Raw genomic sequence first — 18,868 nt, 5'->3', positions numbered from 1 at the left:
TTAAGACAGACGAGTTTAGTAAGAAAGTACGGAGCAGAGATTTAAAGGTAATTAGATGAAATGTGAGCCAGAGTGAGACACGGAATTGGATTTGGGTACGTGAGGGGGTTTGCAAAATTCCATGATGGGATTACTGGAACGTGGGGACGTATTTCCAGGTATAGGAAGGTAGGGGAAGAGAAGAGAAGTATTATTTTGTGATCCCAACGTATGGCATAGGGGAAGATCATGTACTCTCATACATGAGGGTCGATGGGGTAGTCAAGAAGAAAATGGGAGAGAAAGAAAGGCAACTAAATAAGGATGAAGGGGGAAAAGTGAGCGAGAACTTGGGACAAAGCAGATTCTTCTACAGGGAAGTAAATCAAGAGAGAGAAAAGTTAATGAACAAGTGGATCTCAGAACTCTCTTAATACCATTTCTCTTTCTCTACAGGCAGAAATGATTTCTTGTCTTCGAGTCTTGTCTAACTTCCTTCCTATTCTGTGACTGATGCAATTCTGTTATGCTCCTCCATTCTTTACGTGCCAGTAAAAAGTGCCAAATAGTTCCTATTCTCTACTTCCTCTCACGATCTCCTGTCACCTGAGGCAGGGACTTTGATTTAGATTTGTACAGTGTAACTGCTGCTCGAGATATTAACAGAGAGATATTGAGTCTGGAATTAAGGCAGTCCATTGTTAATGGAGTGAATATCCTCAACATTTGATGAATATGGAAGATATAAGAGAGTCAGAGGTGAATGACACAATACAAAAGCAGAAATGATTAGTAAAATTTTGAGAAAAATTGTGTAAGCATCTGTTGAGGACACAAAGCTGGCACTTCAGAGGTCGTGGAATGGAAAGATCCCCAGAAGTTATTGAGATTAAAAACGAAATGGTGCAGTATGGTGGTAATAGTGTGGATGAGTAGATGAACCTGGGTTGCAAGGTATACCTGGATGAAGGATTTTGAAAGAATGAATGGGAAGAATAATTGTTCCACTATATAAAGAGAGGGGTGTTAGTGCCGTAACTTACTCAATATACCAAGGAAGGTGTATGGCTGGATTTGCATCGAGAAAGTAAGACATCTGGCACAAGTACTGACGGCGTGAGTTTAAATGGAACAGATATGTGAAAAGTTTGGTAGAAAGGGGAAAAAATACATCTGGCGTGCGGTACATGGAGTTAGAAAATGCTGATGACAGAACTGATAAAAAGGTGATTTGAAGGAGTTTGAGGATATGCATGATAGTAGATAAGTTACTGAGAGTCATTAAAACCTATTATGAAGGTTGTGACATCTGCGTTCGAGTAAACATTGCAAAGTTTATAATACATACATAATTATATATATATATATACATATATATATATATATATATATATATATATATATATATATATATATATATATATATATATATATATATATATATATATGGAGTTACATCTTCCAAGGCTGATCAATCACAGGAACCTTTTTCTTACGTTTCTCCTTTGCGAAAAAGTTCTAAGGACGAACTGCGTCCAAATGGACGAGCAGTTCTCTGCTTGCGTCGGTAAGTGGGTTCTCTTGTCCTGAAAATTACTCTGTGCAATGAGAACGTGTTGTCCAACATTTGGTTTTCGCCACAACACTTTGCTCTTTTCGACACTTACTTTTCATTACTTTTAGGATTTAAACCAAACTCTACTCTTAAAATGACTTAAGATTTATCGATTCAAACTTCAATCACAGCTGGGTCATTTGCCGATCATGAGTTATTTCCATAAGTCATGAAATCATTAGACGCTCTTAGTATTCGTGATTTGGAAGATGTGTATATAAAATTTGTACTCAGCTTCAAATGAACATGTATTAGGCTCAATAAACTATTGCAGACGCACGGCTGTGGTGGGGGAAATTAATCTTGAGATATAACTGCCTTTGTTCGGCAGCTATTGATCGTACTTGGCAATGGCTGTTATAATTTTTTTTTCTGAAGTCCCTCTCATCAAGGGAAGCAGGCTTTTTTCGCGAACAAAACTATCATTTCCATCATTAACATGGAATTCCCCCTGGCAAAAGATTCACGAGAATCGACGAGGAACGCTCATCAATTCACGAGGGACGCCTGAATGATATATGACTCACCAGTGAGATCTTTTCCAGCTGATGTAAGAGTCCATTACTTATTTCTCGCGGATGTAAATCACGAAGCAGGCTTGGTGATGAAGAAGAGTGGAAATAGGTGAGAAGATGGCTCACATGAATATTGCGTGGGATGACCTTTAATATTCAGGTTGACCTTTCCTTCGGAAAACAGCCTGATTTAGTTGTTTCCAGCAGCGCCCAGACGCCCACACAATCTATGCTTGCATTTCGGTTTCCCAACCCCCTTTTTTTTTTATTTTCTTGTACCTCTACTTAGGTTCCTTTGTTCTTTGTGCATTTCACCAGCTTCCCCGTTCGGTCTATTTGTTTTATTATTTCCTGTAATTAAATGCTTGCCTGTACTGCGTCTGTCCTTTTTCATCCAGTTCATCAATCTATTTGTCCATTTAATATCATCACTATGGATGAGTGAACGGTTAAACTCTCGTCTCATTAATGTGTCGTCTTTGCCTTTTGAGATTCGTTTTCTTGTCATCATTTTTCAATCCATCTCAGTTGCATTCAGGACGACTTAATATGACCATATTGGTTGCACTTTTATTATTTTTAAATGAACTGATGGAATCGCAATTACAACAATAGTCCCATTTAATGTCGTGAAATTTTTAAAATCTACACAAGAAAAGCACACTCGTTGCTATGCATTTACTTTAAATATCCCGTACTAATTTTATGCAATAATATTGATATTTTCTTAAATCTATGATAACAATAATATGAATAATAACATTTCTTCATTATTTGTAATAGTGGCTATCTGGAGTGATGGAAAATGGAGATACCGCAAACGTTAAAATCAAATCGGACGCGCGCGCGCGCGAGAGGGCGGGAGTTGTTAGCTTAATCCTTCGGGCCAGCCCTAGGAGAGCTGTTAATCAGCTCAGTGTCTGGTTAAACTGATGTATACTTAACTTTTCATCGGAGGGTATAGTTATAGATGTGAAAAATTAGAAATCAAGTGTACAAAAATCTACGGAATGTATAAACCTATTTTCTATACGTGTCTGGTTAATTGCTTGTATAGTTTTGGGGCTTGAAATTCAGGTGGTAGAAACGACTAAAAAAATGAAAAAAAAAAAAAAAGTGCAACTTGAATGTGTTATCGTGGCGGAAGCCATAAAACTGGTCAGATAGCCTCTTAAAGCATCCTTCAACAGACCTGATAGATCAACGAGAAATTAGTTTTCGAACTGGCTCCCGTTCAGAACTGGGAGGGTGGAAGATTTTATGAAGCTTGGTTATCTAATTAACATTTTCATCCAAACACACAGAATTCTCTCTCTCACCTGAGAATTTCTCTTCGCTTCAACGAGCTTCTCTGTCTGCTAGGAAAGATTGCCTTCTCTCCTGATGAGAATCGGAAACAGTGAAAGAGAGAAAATAAATGTTGAAAAGGGGAAAATCAAACGACGGCTAACTACCCTCATCAAACCTCTGGACACGTCGGCTTTACACAAAAGATTCGAGAATTAGAATGAGAAAAGGAGTCCCAGTAGAATCTTGCATTTTCTTAATTACTGAATTTTAGCAGCTTGTCAGTGGGTTTAATCTGCGTTTAAGTTCTAAATTTCTGCGTGCTTATTTTTTTGCAAACAGGCGATCAGCGTTATACGATAAAGAAATTATAACGAAGAAAGGAAATTTTTTAGCATAACATGATGTTATCAATAAATAAATACATATTAAAAACAAAACGGAAATATATCAACGCCCTCTCTTTACGCAGACACTCACTCAGCGGTGTATTAGCGATGAATTAATTATTTGACTTCTAAGAAACGTCATTTTCGTACGAATTTACGCTCGTGTGATTGTGCAGGAATGAGGAAAGATTTCAAAACGATCCAGAAAAGATAATTGATAGTGACTTTCGAAATTATGCAAAACGTTTTAGTGAAAAACTTAACCAAGCAACGATTCCTGGCCCTTAAGCTTTTTAATAGGAAATCACTGACTTCCTTTAGATTTAAAAAAAAAAAAAAAAAAAAAAAAATCACTGACTTCCTTTAGATAAAAAAAAAAAAAACAGTGAGGCAATACAACCCTGAAACTGCACTTAGCCATTTGGAAAACGTGCCAGTTGGGAAGCCTATCAATAGCTATGGCCGCAGCTATGGCTTGTACAGAGGGGGAGTTGAGGAACCCTTCTCTTTCTTTGTTTATCGTTGCGACATAAAGATTCCCGATATGTATGGCAGGTACTGCAGTACTTTTCGCTGATACTGCATCGTAAGTTATGTTCAAAAGATGTAATTATGAAAGATGACGCAGCTTTTACTAGGTGAGACGTAACAAAAACGATTACAGTAACTATGACAATACCAGGTCGCCTAAATGTTTTTCCTATGGATCACTTCTAGGCATTGCTCTTGTGAAATAGCAGACCAGTGACATGCCCTAGTTGTGGCATGGGTCATCCAAAGGGCACACAGCTGGTTGAGCAGATGTCCGAGACCAGCTGTTAAAATAGTTACCTAGTTGGCCCGTCTACTAGAGAGAATTTCAAATGTTGCTGATTTGCTAGGGGGGACTCACGAATCTGACACGCACAGGGTAGCCTACTTATCGGAAATCATGATTTTTTTTTTTCTCACCCGATCGTATTTAATATCTATTTTGAGAGGTGAAAGGCTTTAATGATCTGAATTTTCATCCACATTTCATAAGTCTAAGCAAAACAAGTAAGGCTGTAAACCTATTAGTTTTCTTTAAGTTACAGCTAAAAAGGATTATACTGTACATACAGACTTTATTAGGAAAATGATCAATTCCATGTCTAATAAGATGTTGATATAATCATTTATATTTAGCTGATAGTTCTCAGAAAATACCCACAAACATTTATTTCTTTGTTCCTTACACTACATAAATACAGAATATTTACACAAGTACGAAGGGCCGTTCAGTTTGTTTGTTAAACATCACACTTAACAAGGTATAATGTATGACTAATGTTAATGCTCTCAGAAGGGCTTCGTTTGCGCGGAAAGGAAAATTTGAATTCATTAGGCGACTCCTAAAAGTGTTGGATGGCATCTTTGTCCCATCACTTCACTCTACATTTCTTAAACTTTTTTTTTTATTACTAACAATAAAAGTTTACTTCGGGACTAATCACCTACTCAATATACATATGCATGCGCTGGATCCATTTTGTTTCGTCTGTGAATTTATTGCGTTCCTCATTAACAGCCTATTTTGAACTTCGTTTCCTCCGTAGATTCGAACTCGGTTCGTCAGCTTTAGGATCCTTGTTCGAACAATTAACAACGAAAATAAAGCCTGCCAACTTTTGCATTCCGTTGGTAAGGACACGACGAGTCAGGAATACCAACCGAATCGCTAACAACCTTGCATTGTTCGATTTTTCTTGTCTATAGACATTAGGAGCTAAATTAAAGAATATACAGTAATAAAGGAAGAAAACAATTGAGTTAATCAAGTCAATAGGTTAATATTTACTGCTTAAGAGGTAAACAGAATGTCGGGTATTTTATTTTGCGGAAGATAGGCAAATGATGCAATGTAATTTTCGTCTGTGTTGGGACACTTCTGCTGTCACTGCAGAAAAACAGTTGCTTAATTAAGTTCTTCTTTTAGAACCATGCAAACAGCATTAATGGAAAATGTTGGCTATATTCATCTGTTATTGAAGTGTCTGAGTTCAATTATGCGAAAAGATGAGTACAGAGACAGATCTGATACAAACACTTACCCACTTATAAAAGCACAGAAGCACACACACACACACACACACACACACACACACACACACACACATATATATATATATATATATATATATATATATATATATATATATATATATATATATATATATATATATAGGTGTGTATATGTATGTATGTATGTATATATGTGCGTGTATGTATGTATCTAAGCCCACAGAAGCAAAACTTCAAAAAGAATGGGTGGCTTTAGTGCAAAACTTCAAAAAGAATGGGTGACTTTAGTGCAACGTCTGTTCATATCAGGCAATTTCAGTCTTAAGATGGATTATAAACAAATATAAAATGGATGGAATTCAAGCCACAAGTAAAAAATAAAATACGAATTAAAGTCTGAACTGCCGTTAACGTCAGCTTAATTTCACCGTTAAAAAAAGGCATCTGAGCAACGGAATGATGCTAAACTTATCTCTGTCCCTTTTGATTAGAAGTCAAGCCTGTTTATTGGTGCTGCGTCGTCGTAACGCCGTCCGTAGTCAACAGAAGTTATATTTGTGCTGTGAACTCGGCGGCAACATTACAACACGGGTGTTATCTGTCGAAAACAGCTTCGTCTCCGATATTCACACGAACGCCGATAAAAGCCGCGTGTCTGTCGTCACCCCGAGGAAGAAAAGAGGCTAACACGATCACGGTACAGCTATGGCGCTGCATAGAAGTTGCGGGATTAAAAGTCAGCCTTACTGCGGCGGTATTTCCGAGAGAGTAATTGCCGAGCTTCTTGCAAGGCGCCAATGCAAATGAAGCGGGTTCGAAGACGGTCATATGTAAATTGGGAACGTCTCTCCCAAACATGGAATTAAAATGGAAAAAAAAAGTCTCTAAGCGGCTAATTCGGAAACCTTTTAATCTCTGTGGTTATCTTATCTAAGCCGTAATTGTAAAAGTTAATAAGAACACAAAAAAAAGGGATTTTTTCCTTCACTTTCTACAAAAACCAGACTGGCCACGTTGATGTTTATGGTGGAAAGCTATTGATCTATTTTCTTTTTGACGATTACGTAAGGTTTTCGTTCATATGCAGCGACACGGCCAAGGGAAAATGGTCTTCTTTAACCTACTTCGTAGCACGAACCAAGACAAATATTGGGAAAGACAAGGCATCAACGCCATTGTGGAGAAAGGCTTTCGAGAAATGGAATCGTGACTAACATGCATATTATCTAAGTGACTTCAACTTGTGTGTGTGTGTGTGTGTTTGTGTCTGAGAGAGAGAGAGAGAGAGAGAGAGAGAGAGAGAGAGAGAGAGAGAGAGAGAGAGAGAGAATTAATGGAAGAGATTTGAGTTCACTGTGATTAAAAATCGATGCAATAATGATAGAGAGTTGATGTCTATCTATACTTCATGTAGTGTCTCATGTCTAAGAGTGATTATTATATATATATATATATATATATATATATATATATATATATATATATATATATATATATATATATATATATATATATATATATGAATGTATGTCTGTATGTATGTATGTATGCATGCACCTATGAAATTAAGAGGTCCATAAAAACAAAATTAAAAAAGAAGCTATATGTTGCTGTCGACTCTACTTCAGTCCTGATCACTGGTAAATGTAGAGAGAGAATGTAGTAACTTTAGTATTGACTGTACATACAACAAGCAGTTATGGAATAAACGAGAGTGGCAGAACTAGAGAAGGCTAGTAACCTTGTCTCGTGATGGGATAGGTCAAGACCTCGTTCTGTTCTGGTCCTCGTTAGTTCTCACCCAAGATGACCGCTCCGGGAGCTATATTCGTCGAAACACCTGCTAGGGAAAAAGTCTTATAATTAAATTGTCCATGTTATCGGATTTTCAGTGGACCCCTGATGATCTCTAGAATTTACCAGTGATTGGCTTTGAAGCAGTGGTAACCGAAATACGTGTTTTGTGCGCTGACTTTGTTTTAGTTGTACCTTCTCGTTTCATGCAACCCTGTTAGATTACAACAAAGCGACTTACATAAGTACACATACACAAACATATGCTGTATATATATATATATATATATATATATTATATTGTATTGTATTCTGCATCATTTGTTCATTTGTTAAACTGACGCCAAAGCATGTGAATTATTTACGCTGCATGGCTATATACAGCGGAGTGCCTGCTGCTTGGCGTCATTGAACTTTGATGCTATGACTGCAATTTAACAAACAAACAGTACAGAAAACAAACACGAAATAGACCGCACAGATGTAAATGCTTTGTAGGATTAGCTTCGCAGTACATTCCGAAGGGCTTCCGCCACAGCAAGTAACTGAGTGAATTGTAAGAAACACAAGAATAGTTCTTCTGTTGAAGCAGACTTTGATTTTAAAACTTTGCTTTTATAACCTGCACGTTTTTAAATACAATAAACTTAGGAGAAAGGGTAAGACGTGTGGAGATATATGGTAGTGGTTATATGGCTAGCACAGGTGACAGGATGGAATAGTGTTTTTAGATGGTTTGGACATGTGGATGGAATGCAAGATGATAGATACACGGCAGAGAAAAGGCGCATTTCACGTAATAGGGTCAGACACGCTGTTGGTGAACCCTCTGTGAGAGCGTAGGAAGCGGCTAATATCACGGAAATTTTCCGTACGTGGGGTGTTTAGTCTGAAACCTCTAGGTGGTGGAAAGTGGGTCGAAGCAACTTAGGAACGTTACCTAAATCATTCATTTTACTTCTGTTGATCTAAGCAGTGAATCAAACACCTGACAGTTAATCTAATGCGGTGGGCCGTAGCCATGGTGGAGAATGGTACTGGGCCAGCATCCTCATCCCAAAATACTTACTTACTGAACGCCGAAGACTAAAACTTTCCTATCAGAGGAAAGGCGTGATCTTCCAAGTGTATATATTTCATACAAATATTAAGGAAACGTAAAGTACGCCGTCTTGTGTGCTCACTTTCGCTAGAGAAATAAGCAAAAATGGAAACTTTTATCAATTACAATCGGCTTACCTGTGGTAAAGACAATCACTCCTGGATCTGAGAGAAGCATGTGAAAAAGCACTTCTGCCAATTAGTACCTTTCATGAGGGTTAAAAGTTCGAGCGCTTGCAGCTACCCAATAACATGGCTTCAGTTTTCGACAGGAGAACTTGAATTCGTCAAGAAATAATTTGGGTTCAAAACACTTGACTGAATGTGGTTTGGTAAATTGTACCTAACGCCAAGTAAATTTTATCGTAGGTGTGTAAACCATCGCCCTCTTAACCATGAAGTCATAATTATGTAAGGACGAAAGGTATGGCGCTAGCAATGTCATCCTTAGCATAAAGAGTACTGTACCAATTCTAAGAGAAAAGGAGGGCACACAATCAGGCGCGCACGCACGCATATATATATATACATATACATATATATATATATACACACATATATATATACGAGTATATATGTGTGTATGTATGTATATATATATGTGTGTGTGTGTGTGTCTATGCGCAGAGCCTTATTTATCGTAATAAGTACACAGAAGAAAGTGAATCCATACAAGAGGTTCCTGATGATTTCCCGTTACTCGAAAAGCTGTCGCCGTGAAGAAATAGAAGACTGAAAAGACTATGGAGATCTGGATTAACGGCGTTAAGACGCGTCAATTATGGCTTCTTTGTCTGGCTTCTTTAACGAAGAAAAAAATCAAGAAAACAAGAGGTGTAAAGAGAATTGGATCCAGCGTTTGTTACATAACTTTCTCTAGGAAAAATGAAAAGATCTCTCTCTCTCTCTTTCTCTCTCCCCTCTTTATCTCTTTCAGCAAAAGAAATCTGAACTGAGATTTAAAGTTTACAGGTGTTAAACACTACTATTTGCTAAAGGATCTAAGAATTTTCCTTCTCTCTTTCTTGAAATAACAATCCCCTCTACATTATAGTATTCCGAGAACCTTCAGTAGTCTCCTGCTTACCTAAGACCAGTTATGAAATCCGTTTGATGTGGTGTAATTATTTCTTTTGAAATACTTCACATGACCTATACTTTTCTATAATTTACATGTGTAGATAGACTCCTCATACGAACCGCATAATGCCTTTAAAAAAATATGGCACAATAGTGATATTAGAGTGCTCTTGAAGAGAAATAAGTACTGGAAAATCCTGTTAAAGAGGCAACAAAAATCATAAGGCGACTGGGTAAAACGCTCGTTGAAAATGAGAGAAACGAGAAGGCACCACTTGAGAGAAAGAAAAAAAAAATTAGTACAGAAAAACAAACTAATTCTTCTTAAGACGTAGAAGACGCGTTCGGGTCTCAGAAGCCCATTAAGGTTTTGGTCATAAGCCCGCCCCTCCGTTCTCCGTTACGATGTTGAGCGAAACACGTTATACGGGAAGTCTTAATGGCAACATCGTTCTCATAGGTGGATGAAGTCCGGACGTGATAAGGATTTGCGACAGATAACGCAGAAAGAAAAACGAAGTTAATAAAGTCGATGATGGAACAGAGAGCAGTTTTATAACAATAAAACTATAATAGGGAAATATCGATGGTGGAATAGACAGCAGTTTTATAACAATAAACCTGTATTAAGGAACTAATGGCTTTAACTAGTCATGGGATATCAGAATTAGTATCATTTTCACCCAAAAGTATGATAAGTGATGTTATTGCCCTGTAATTCTCAGAATCTTCTCTGTCATCTTTGGCTTCAGAGCAGTTATCACTCTAACTCATTCTTATGGAACTTTTCCCTCCTATAGACATAGCATAATCACTCAGGTTAAAGACACTTATAATAATAATAATAATAATAATAATAATAATAATAATAATAATCTAATGCATGGAAAAATGATGGTATTTTCAGGAGGAACCCCGAAAGAAGAAAGCAACGTAATGCAAACATAATTTTCGAGGAGGGAATAATCGTTTTTTCTTTATTGCTCTTGTTGGTAATAGCATTATTATTATTATTATTATTTATATAACACTTTTCCCACGATTTCATAAACCGAGGATGCTATTTCCGGCTCTGGGCAAGTATTTAGAGACGAAGTGGCTGCCTCTTTATAATTACTGTCACAGAGAGAGAGAGAGAGAGAGAGAGAGAGAGAGAGAGAGAGAGAGAGAGATTCATTAGTAGTTGATGCGAATATGCAGCCCTCTAGCGTCAGTAGTTTTTAAGATCTGAGGGCGGACAGAAGAAGTGCGGACCGAAAAAAGTGCGGACGGACAGACAAGACCGGCACAATAGTTTTCTTTTCAGAAAACTAAAAAGAGTATCAGTTATTTGTCAGGTTTCTTCTGTACTGCCTCTCAAAACCTCTTTCTATATATTATCAATGTTATTGTTATTATTTCAAGTCTTGCTGTCGTTCCCGTCGTAAGCTGTAGTTTCAAGAAATCCTCCCGATTATATTTTGACAATCGTGAGACGTGAAGAAAAATGTAGCATTCATAAAATAAACAAAAAGTTATCCATGATCCCCGAAATCCATATAGAGAGATGTATAAGGGCAAAAAAATGCAATCTATAACATCGAAATACCACGAAAGCATCTACATTCACAAGGATATCTATAATCACTGAAATCTATGAAGAACATCTACAAATAAATCTGCAACCTCTGAAATCCATAAGGTCTACAATCCCTAAAATCTAAAACCAACATGCTATAATCACAGAAGTCAACAAAAGTCTACAACCCCTGGAATCCCCAGCGAGATCTAAAAGCTTTGAAACCTAAAAAGTCTTGTACAACAACCCAAATTCACAAGACTGATAATGCAGAAGTCCTCGATGAAAATTATATCTTTAAAATCTGTAAAAGTTCTTTCTATAATCACGGAAGTACATTTAAAACCCACAACCTCTGAAATTGTCAACGAGATCTCTGGTATCTACGCCATTCTGTGACTACTGAAATACCAGAAAAAAGAACTTTGTATGAGATCTATAACCTATGAAATCTGCAAAGCCTAAAATAACTATAAGTCCACGAGAAACATATGATTCTGAAATTCACAATATACATAAACGCCGAAACTTTCAATTAGCATTCAGTAATATGAAGTCCACGAAAACTGATTACCTGTGAAATCCACATTGAGATCTATAATCCCAGAAATTTACCAAGAGCATTCTGTAATAAATGACCTCCGCAGAAAATTTACACTCTTCGCAATCCATAATGAGGTCCATAATCTCTGAAATCTACAAAGATCATTCTATAATAACCGAAGTCCCCAAAAACCTGTCATTTCTGATCCACAGTAAAACCTATAGTCCCTGAAACTGCTAAGAATATTCTTTAATAACTGAGGTCCAAAAAGAAACCATTTCCCCTGACATCTACTACAAAGAGCTATCTATAATCATTGAAGACCACAAAAACCTGTACTCCTTTAAATCCTGAAAGGTGAGCTTGAAGTTTCTAGAATCTACAATAAGATATTTTTACCCCAAAGAATTCTACAAAATTTTTCAACCCACGGAGAGCTATCGACAGCAGTAAAGAATTTTAATCTGTCAGAAATGAACCTGATCAGGATGGGATTCCATCATTTGATTAAAATATACAACATCACCTTTGATGCCTTACTTCTAAATGTTAATTACATTTTCTGGCAAGTCGGAAATGGAAGGCTATTTTCAGCAATATTCCCTGCTCCGAGTCAGGTATAGAGGGAGAAAGAGAGAGATAGTTTTGATACCTCAACACTTCCACATAACTGCCCTTGCTAACATTAATTAATCACATTAATAGGTAATTATGGACGGCGAGAGAATCTGGTCTCTCCCGTACCGGGGGGGGGGGGGAGACCACCCCGACCTTTAAAGGACGTTACGTTATATGGTTATCTATAGCATATTAGCTAGCAGGATTATGTCCTCATTACTCATTTTTCGTCATCATCATCATCATTACTCATAAAACCATGGCTGGGGGTATTAATGCTATTGCTGGACGTTGTGATTTTGTTAATATAACCATTATCATCAACCTTAATATTATGAAAATATAATTACTGTTGCTTGCTGCCTTTGCCAAATCCTCAGGTTATTATCATTTTTGCTTGCAGGAGAAAGAGCGACTCTCTGAAGACGATGGGGCAGCCCAGACGGAAACCCCAGCCGCCATGGATATCGCCGACGGTGCTGCTCGTCCTGTGCTCGTTGTTGCCCACATCATGGGCAGCAGGTAAGCGCGGTACCGGGGAAAGGAAGCATTGTACCTGCTTTCTTTTGTCCTACTTGACTTATATGCTTGGGCACAGCGTATACGCGACTGAGCCAGAGTGAAGCAGAAAGACAAAATACGTTTTTATGAAACGGATTCTCTTTCATAGTTGGTACATAAGTAATGCTGCTGTAATCACGTTTGCATTATAGTATTCGAGATGAGACGGCCTATGTGAACCCTCTCCGGTCAAGATAGAAGGGAGAATGTGCTCTAACATCATAAAAAAAAAAAAAAACTAGTTCATAACATTAATGACAAACTCATGTTCCTTACTTACCAAGACTAGTTTTTGAGAGAGATTTTTAATATTTTCCTTGAGGTTATTCATCCATAGCTTCATTAACATTTGAATCCAACGGAAATAAAAAAAAAGAATAACTCAGTAGAGAATAGATGATAGACATGATAACTTTTTCCAACACCTGTGAGTGTGTCAGTTGTTCAAAAGAGTTTTTAATCTTTTAAAATTTTTTTTTTTAGGAATAAGTTGAGGGATTTCCCTCCCTCCTCGCTAATATTAACTCACCTTTTTTCTTTTCTCCTGTTTTTTCATTCCCAGTTACTCCAATGGAAATAGAAGGTAATAGAAACAGAAGGAAGAAAAGAGAGAGGGAGTGTGGTAGACATCGAGAAGGATCTCCCTCTATAACCTGACCCTTACCCACTTTTCCCCCCTGAATGAGGAGAGGAGAGAGAGAGAGAGAGAGAGGGCACGGAAAAACCGAACAAATTAGGGAGACGGGACGAATGAAGGAGATAAATGAAGAAGCCTCAATTAATCCAAACGTTTTAGTTTTTCTTTTGGTAATGATTCGATTAAGCGGAATACTCCTTTTTAAAGTTATGGTTTGATTACAGCGGAATATTTTAACGTTGCTTTTACTAACGGTTTGAGCAGGCGGGATAGTTTCATTTTTTTTTCTTCTCGTGCTCTGATCAAGCAGAATATTTTTATTTCTAAGCTCCTTGGTTGCTTCAGTGGAATATTTCTTTCTGCTTCCTTTGCTAATCATTTGATTAAGCGGGTCATTCAATTTTCCTTAATTTCTGGTTCGGAATATTTTCGCTATTCGTTTGCTTCGTGTTTGCTTGACGAAATTTATATGTGGAGAGTAAAGGAATATATACCTAGATCCCCAACATAAGCGAAATGTTTCACTAAATATCTAAACAGCATTTGACGGAGGTAACAGATCAACTGGGAAAGATAACGAAAATCTTGAATAAGAAACCTAGAATATATCATTTTGAAACGACCGAGTCTGATGTGTTGACCTCGCATTGGAGACGAGCAATATTTGCTTCCTCTGACCTTGTGCAATTATCGTCTCCATCGGATTTCTACAGCGGCTGAAGTCTAGAAATTTAAAGGGATTTGACTCCAATGCTCAATTTTCACTTACTCTGTTTACGTTTCCGTGGTTCGAAAACTTTACCTGCAATCTTATCATGTTGTGAAGATACAAAGTTACATTTAATCTTAAAATATCAACACATGAACCTGCAGATAACTCTGGTAGACCATAGTCTTTTATATGAAAATAATAAACGTAAAGCGCAGCAATCTAAAAAGAAACTTGTCAAATCTTACTATTCCTTGTTCACGTTTATATTATAAAGGATGAGTATAGAAAAGAAAAAGAATAAATTGCATTTTTTGGCTCTGGGTCATTGAAGTCCTCGAAATTTCATCTCTCATGATAATTGCACCAGAATTATATTTTCCATTTCTTCTTACAATCATCTGATTTCTTTATACGCTTCCGGTGTGATTAGTAGACTGAAGAATGCGCAGAAAACTTTAGGCTGTTAGTGATAACGATGTAGGAGCCTACTCTAGTTGCTTTATGACCTTTATTTTAATTTTTGTAATTTGAGATTATTGCATAAACTAATAACTTCCCTTTTAATCACTATGAGATTACATACAGACCGATAAATATCTTTAAAAAGGGAATAATATTTTGATCTCATAACATTTCGTAAAAATTAATTCTGATATACATGACAGTGAAATAAAAACCCCTTTATAGATATCTGGCGGAAAAAACGTGGTGGTTTTATCAACTGATACTACTTTATAAAGTTAAATTTTAAACTCTACGGCATCCTATATCTCCCAGTAAGGGCCCACAGGGAAAACGGGATAACATTATGAATTAATATCATTTTAATGTTCCGTAAATACGAATTCACAATTAATCGAAGGCCCGAGGAGCGAAGGGAGTTGGAGAGCTTATGTCCAGACGCCGGAATTCTGATCGCAGTTTTAATGAATTCGTTGTGGAACCGGAAACATAAGCTGATTATACATTCATTTCACTGAGATCATACGAAATGAGGTATTCCCATTGATCCTAGAATTAATGTACAATCTTGATGAAAATCCTGATTATTAACTTAACTTTTCTTTTTACATTATCCAAAGAAATTCTGATGCAACGTAAAGTGTGTATATATATATACATATATATATATACATATATATATATATAATACATACATATATATATATATATAGACAAAAATACGAAGGAAGAGAAACAGTATATCCGACTGTCGTCCTTTACTTAGCTAAGTAAAGGAAGACAGTCGAAATACAGCACTCCATGGATTTTGTCTTTATTTATACATTGATCACGTTCCATATTTTCGTGATTCAGTTATACATAATATATATATATATATATATATATATATATATATATATATATATATATATATATATATATATATATATATATATATATATATATATATGTACGTGGATAAGGCTTCTTCAGATATCAAATTCTCGCCCGTCCGTTTCTCCTTTCCCATCTCTCACTCTCATTCAGGAGAGTAAAAGTAGAAATAAAAAAAACCCATGTACATAGAACTCACAATATATCGAGCATTACAATAATGAATGTTGTAAACCACTTGTAACTACAATGATAAATGCATGCTAATAAATAATTTGCAAGGGAATGATGATGATGATGATGATAATGGTAATTTTAAGAATATCCGAATGACTCTAATTTAACTGTTAAAGAAATCTGCCATATTGGACAAGGCATGATGCCATCTGTCATAATGAAAATAATAGCTATGATGATGATGATGTTGATGATGATGATGATGATCTTGAAGATGGCCGTGTAGGTGTCTAAATATTAAGCTCAGTAAAACAGTGCTTTTGACTTTGAGATGTAGAAATGCGGCTGAAGTCTCAAAGGCTTGTTTTTTTTTTTTATTATTTTTATTATTTTTATTTTGCCTGCGTTCTGCTTTAGCTTCATCCGCTTTTGGTATGGTTCTTTTCACGGAATTTGGCGTTGTTCAAAAAGCTCTCACATCTCAGTCGACGAGACGGCGAATTCTTCTCAGCGCTTTCTCTCACTCTAGATCGATCTCTCTATTTTTATTTCTTTTTTACCTTTTTTATTATTTCGCCTTCAAAGCAAGCCCCCATCTTTTTCTCTGCCTTGTCAAAATTAAACAGTTCAGAATGTTCTTCAGCCTTGAGCATCTATTTATCTGGCATGACGATATTTTCTCGCTGTTGCCTCCATTTAGCAGATCCGTCAGAACTCTTACCGTTCGGCTCGTGAGACCCCGCCCCTTTTTCACATATGAAGAAGCATCTCTGTCTAAATAGAGGCAACAGGGTGAAAATATTCTCCACTCAAAATGCATTGTGCCAACAAGAATTTCACGGCATATAGCCATTGCTGTGAAGTGTTGATTTGCAACTTTTTCAAGCCTCCAAACATTATTAAAACCCCACTGTGCATGACTATAAACTCCCTCAATGGTAAGTGACGCAATCTCCAGCTTCATTGTCGTGGAAGGCTTTTGTGACACGAGGACCGCCAGAGCACTTGTTAGGGATCAGGTGACATTGTTAAGTAATTATGCAGTTCATTCAAGTCAATGGTGACTTTGGAAGTGTTGCTTAATTACCAGGACGCTGATGATGCTGCAATCAGCTCGCGGGCATTAGAACTGTTTCCAAGATGGTGCCTTTACAAAGCGAATGCCTCTTAATTACGACTGCAACTCACTAACCAGTTTGAAATTATAGAATGTCCATTCACAAAAAAAAAAAAAACTCTATCTATATCATGATCGCAAACGGGAAAAGACTGGCATTAAATTCTGCAAATCAAACGATTTTCGATAGAGCACGAAAAAGGCATAAAAAAAATATGTAAGGTTTTAAAGGATAATTTTACTGCAAAGATGACCCACGATACGGCGAGGAGAAGCTGATCGAACGAATCCCGGCTGCTGCCTACCCTTGGGAAATTAGTGTAACAGGTAATACCTATGTGAACTGATAGATGTTAGTTCATGGAAGGTTTTAGAGTAACACGTAATGATGCGTCTGAGGCACTGAGCTTAACAATGTGTGTGTATGTATATATATATGTATGTATGTATATATATATATATATATATATATATATATATATATATATATATATATATATATATATATATATGTATATATATATGGCTACACAAAATCATATCCAGTAGGTGAGTCAAATATTGGAACTACGCCAGGCGATCTGACAAGATAAAGCAGTACTGTACACTTTTATCATTTATTATTAATAGAAATCCATATCATTACGGAATTTTGCAATGACGCGCCACAGGTTTTTTCAGTAAAAGAAAGACATCTTGTATGGAAATACGCGAATCTAGATAAACAAGAAAAAACAATATTATCGAATGTAAATCAGGATATTAGGAATCTTTATATGCAGTACAGGCTAGAAGGAAGATAAGGAAGATAAGGAAGAGGAAGAATATGGTGAAAAAAAAGACGCAAGAACTGTAGAATGGCAAAAAGCAGAACAGAAAAATCAAGGGACTCAATCGTTATTAAAGAATTTTTTTCAAATTTTCTATTTATCTTCTTTAATCTTTGTCTACATTTCACTTCTCCCTCTGCCTTTTCTCACTTTCCAGCAACGAAGAGTGAGGAAAGGAGAACACACTTATGCATGAATAAATAAGTACGTAACAGACGTCGGATTAAAGACAAGAGAGTATAAAGCAGAAATGCACAATGAGCGAGAAATTCTATTATCGGGGACTATGGCCGCCCTTCCCCTCAATCCCGGGCTATCTCCACCATCGAGAGCAAATATTTGATCCAATTAAGAGGTCTAAAATTAATGCTGCAGTGAATATCGGCTCAACAAAGATATACCCCAAAGCGAAGATGAATGAAACGATACGATGCGTTTCTCCGTCCGTAAATGTGTGATTCCATTGGCAGTCTGCAGCACAAGTCGTAATGCCGGTTATTTTTGGATCCATCTGCATCGCCTGATAAAATTCCCCACAATTCGCGCGGAAGGCTTTTTTTTTTTTTTTTTTTTTTTTTTTTTATCTCGGCTGGGAATTAGGGACCGCAATTTTTTTTTTTTTTTTTTTTAATGTTTTCACATCATTAGGAAAATGTCAATGCCCCAGTATGATGGCATAATTAATTTTCCTCGGGTTTTCAAAAATGTTCAGACAATTATTTAGACAATTTGCTGTCGCAAATGTAATATTTTGCTCATATAGCTTTGGCTTTATTCCAGTTTCAAGTGATGAGACAAATGGATTCCCATTTGTATCACAATCTTTTTCATTCCTTTTTGGCAAACCATTAAAAATGGGTTAGATAATTATGGATGCAGGATAGAATATTTGAGCAGGTGATATATTTCATAGCTTGTCTTATTTTTACACAGTCGTCTGGATGAAAGTCCTAGTTTTAACTTTATTGAAAAA

The 18,868-nt window shown here is 36.6% G+C and overlaps 1 protein-coding gene across 22 annotated transcripts in view; it reads left to right on the top strand.

Moving 5' to 3' along the window:
• The window catches only part of LOC136828927 (uncharacterized), a 321,892-nt gene that overhangs the window by 174,634 nt on the left and 128,390 nt on the right, over positions 1-18,868 (top strand). For 20 of the 22 annotated variants that reach the window (XM_067087283.1, XM_067087285.1, XM_067087282.1 and 17 more), the window contains 2 exons: positions 12,927-13,045; positions 13,647-13,667. In XM_067087283.1, coding sequence (XP_066943384.1) covers positions 12,927-13,045; positions 13,647-13,667 — 140 coding nt within the window. The remainder of the gene's footprint in view (positions 1-12,926; positions 13,046-13,646; positions 13,668-18,868) is intronic. The other 2 variants (XM_067087286.1, XM_067087284.1) reach the window with 1 other exon arrangement.

The sequence above is a fragment of the Macrobrachium rosenbergii genome, chromosome 43, assembly GCF_040412425.1.
Source record: "Macrobrachium rosenbergii isolate ZJJX-2024 chromosome 43, ASM4041242v1, whole genome shotgun sequence".
Classification (NCBI taxonomy): Eukaryota; Metazoa; Arthropoda; class Malacostraca; order Decapoda; family Palaemonidae; genus Macrobrachium; species Macrobrachium rosenbergii.
Note: the sequence above shows the minus strand (reverse complement) of the source record. Positions and strands in the feature narration are given on the sequence as shown.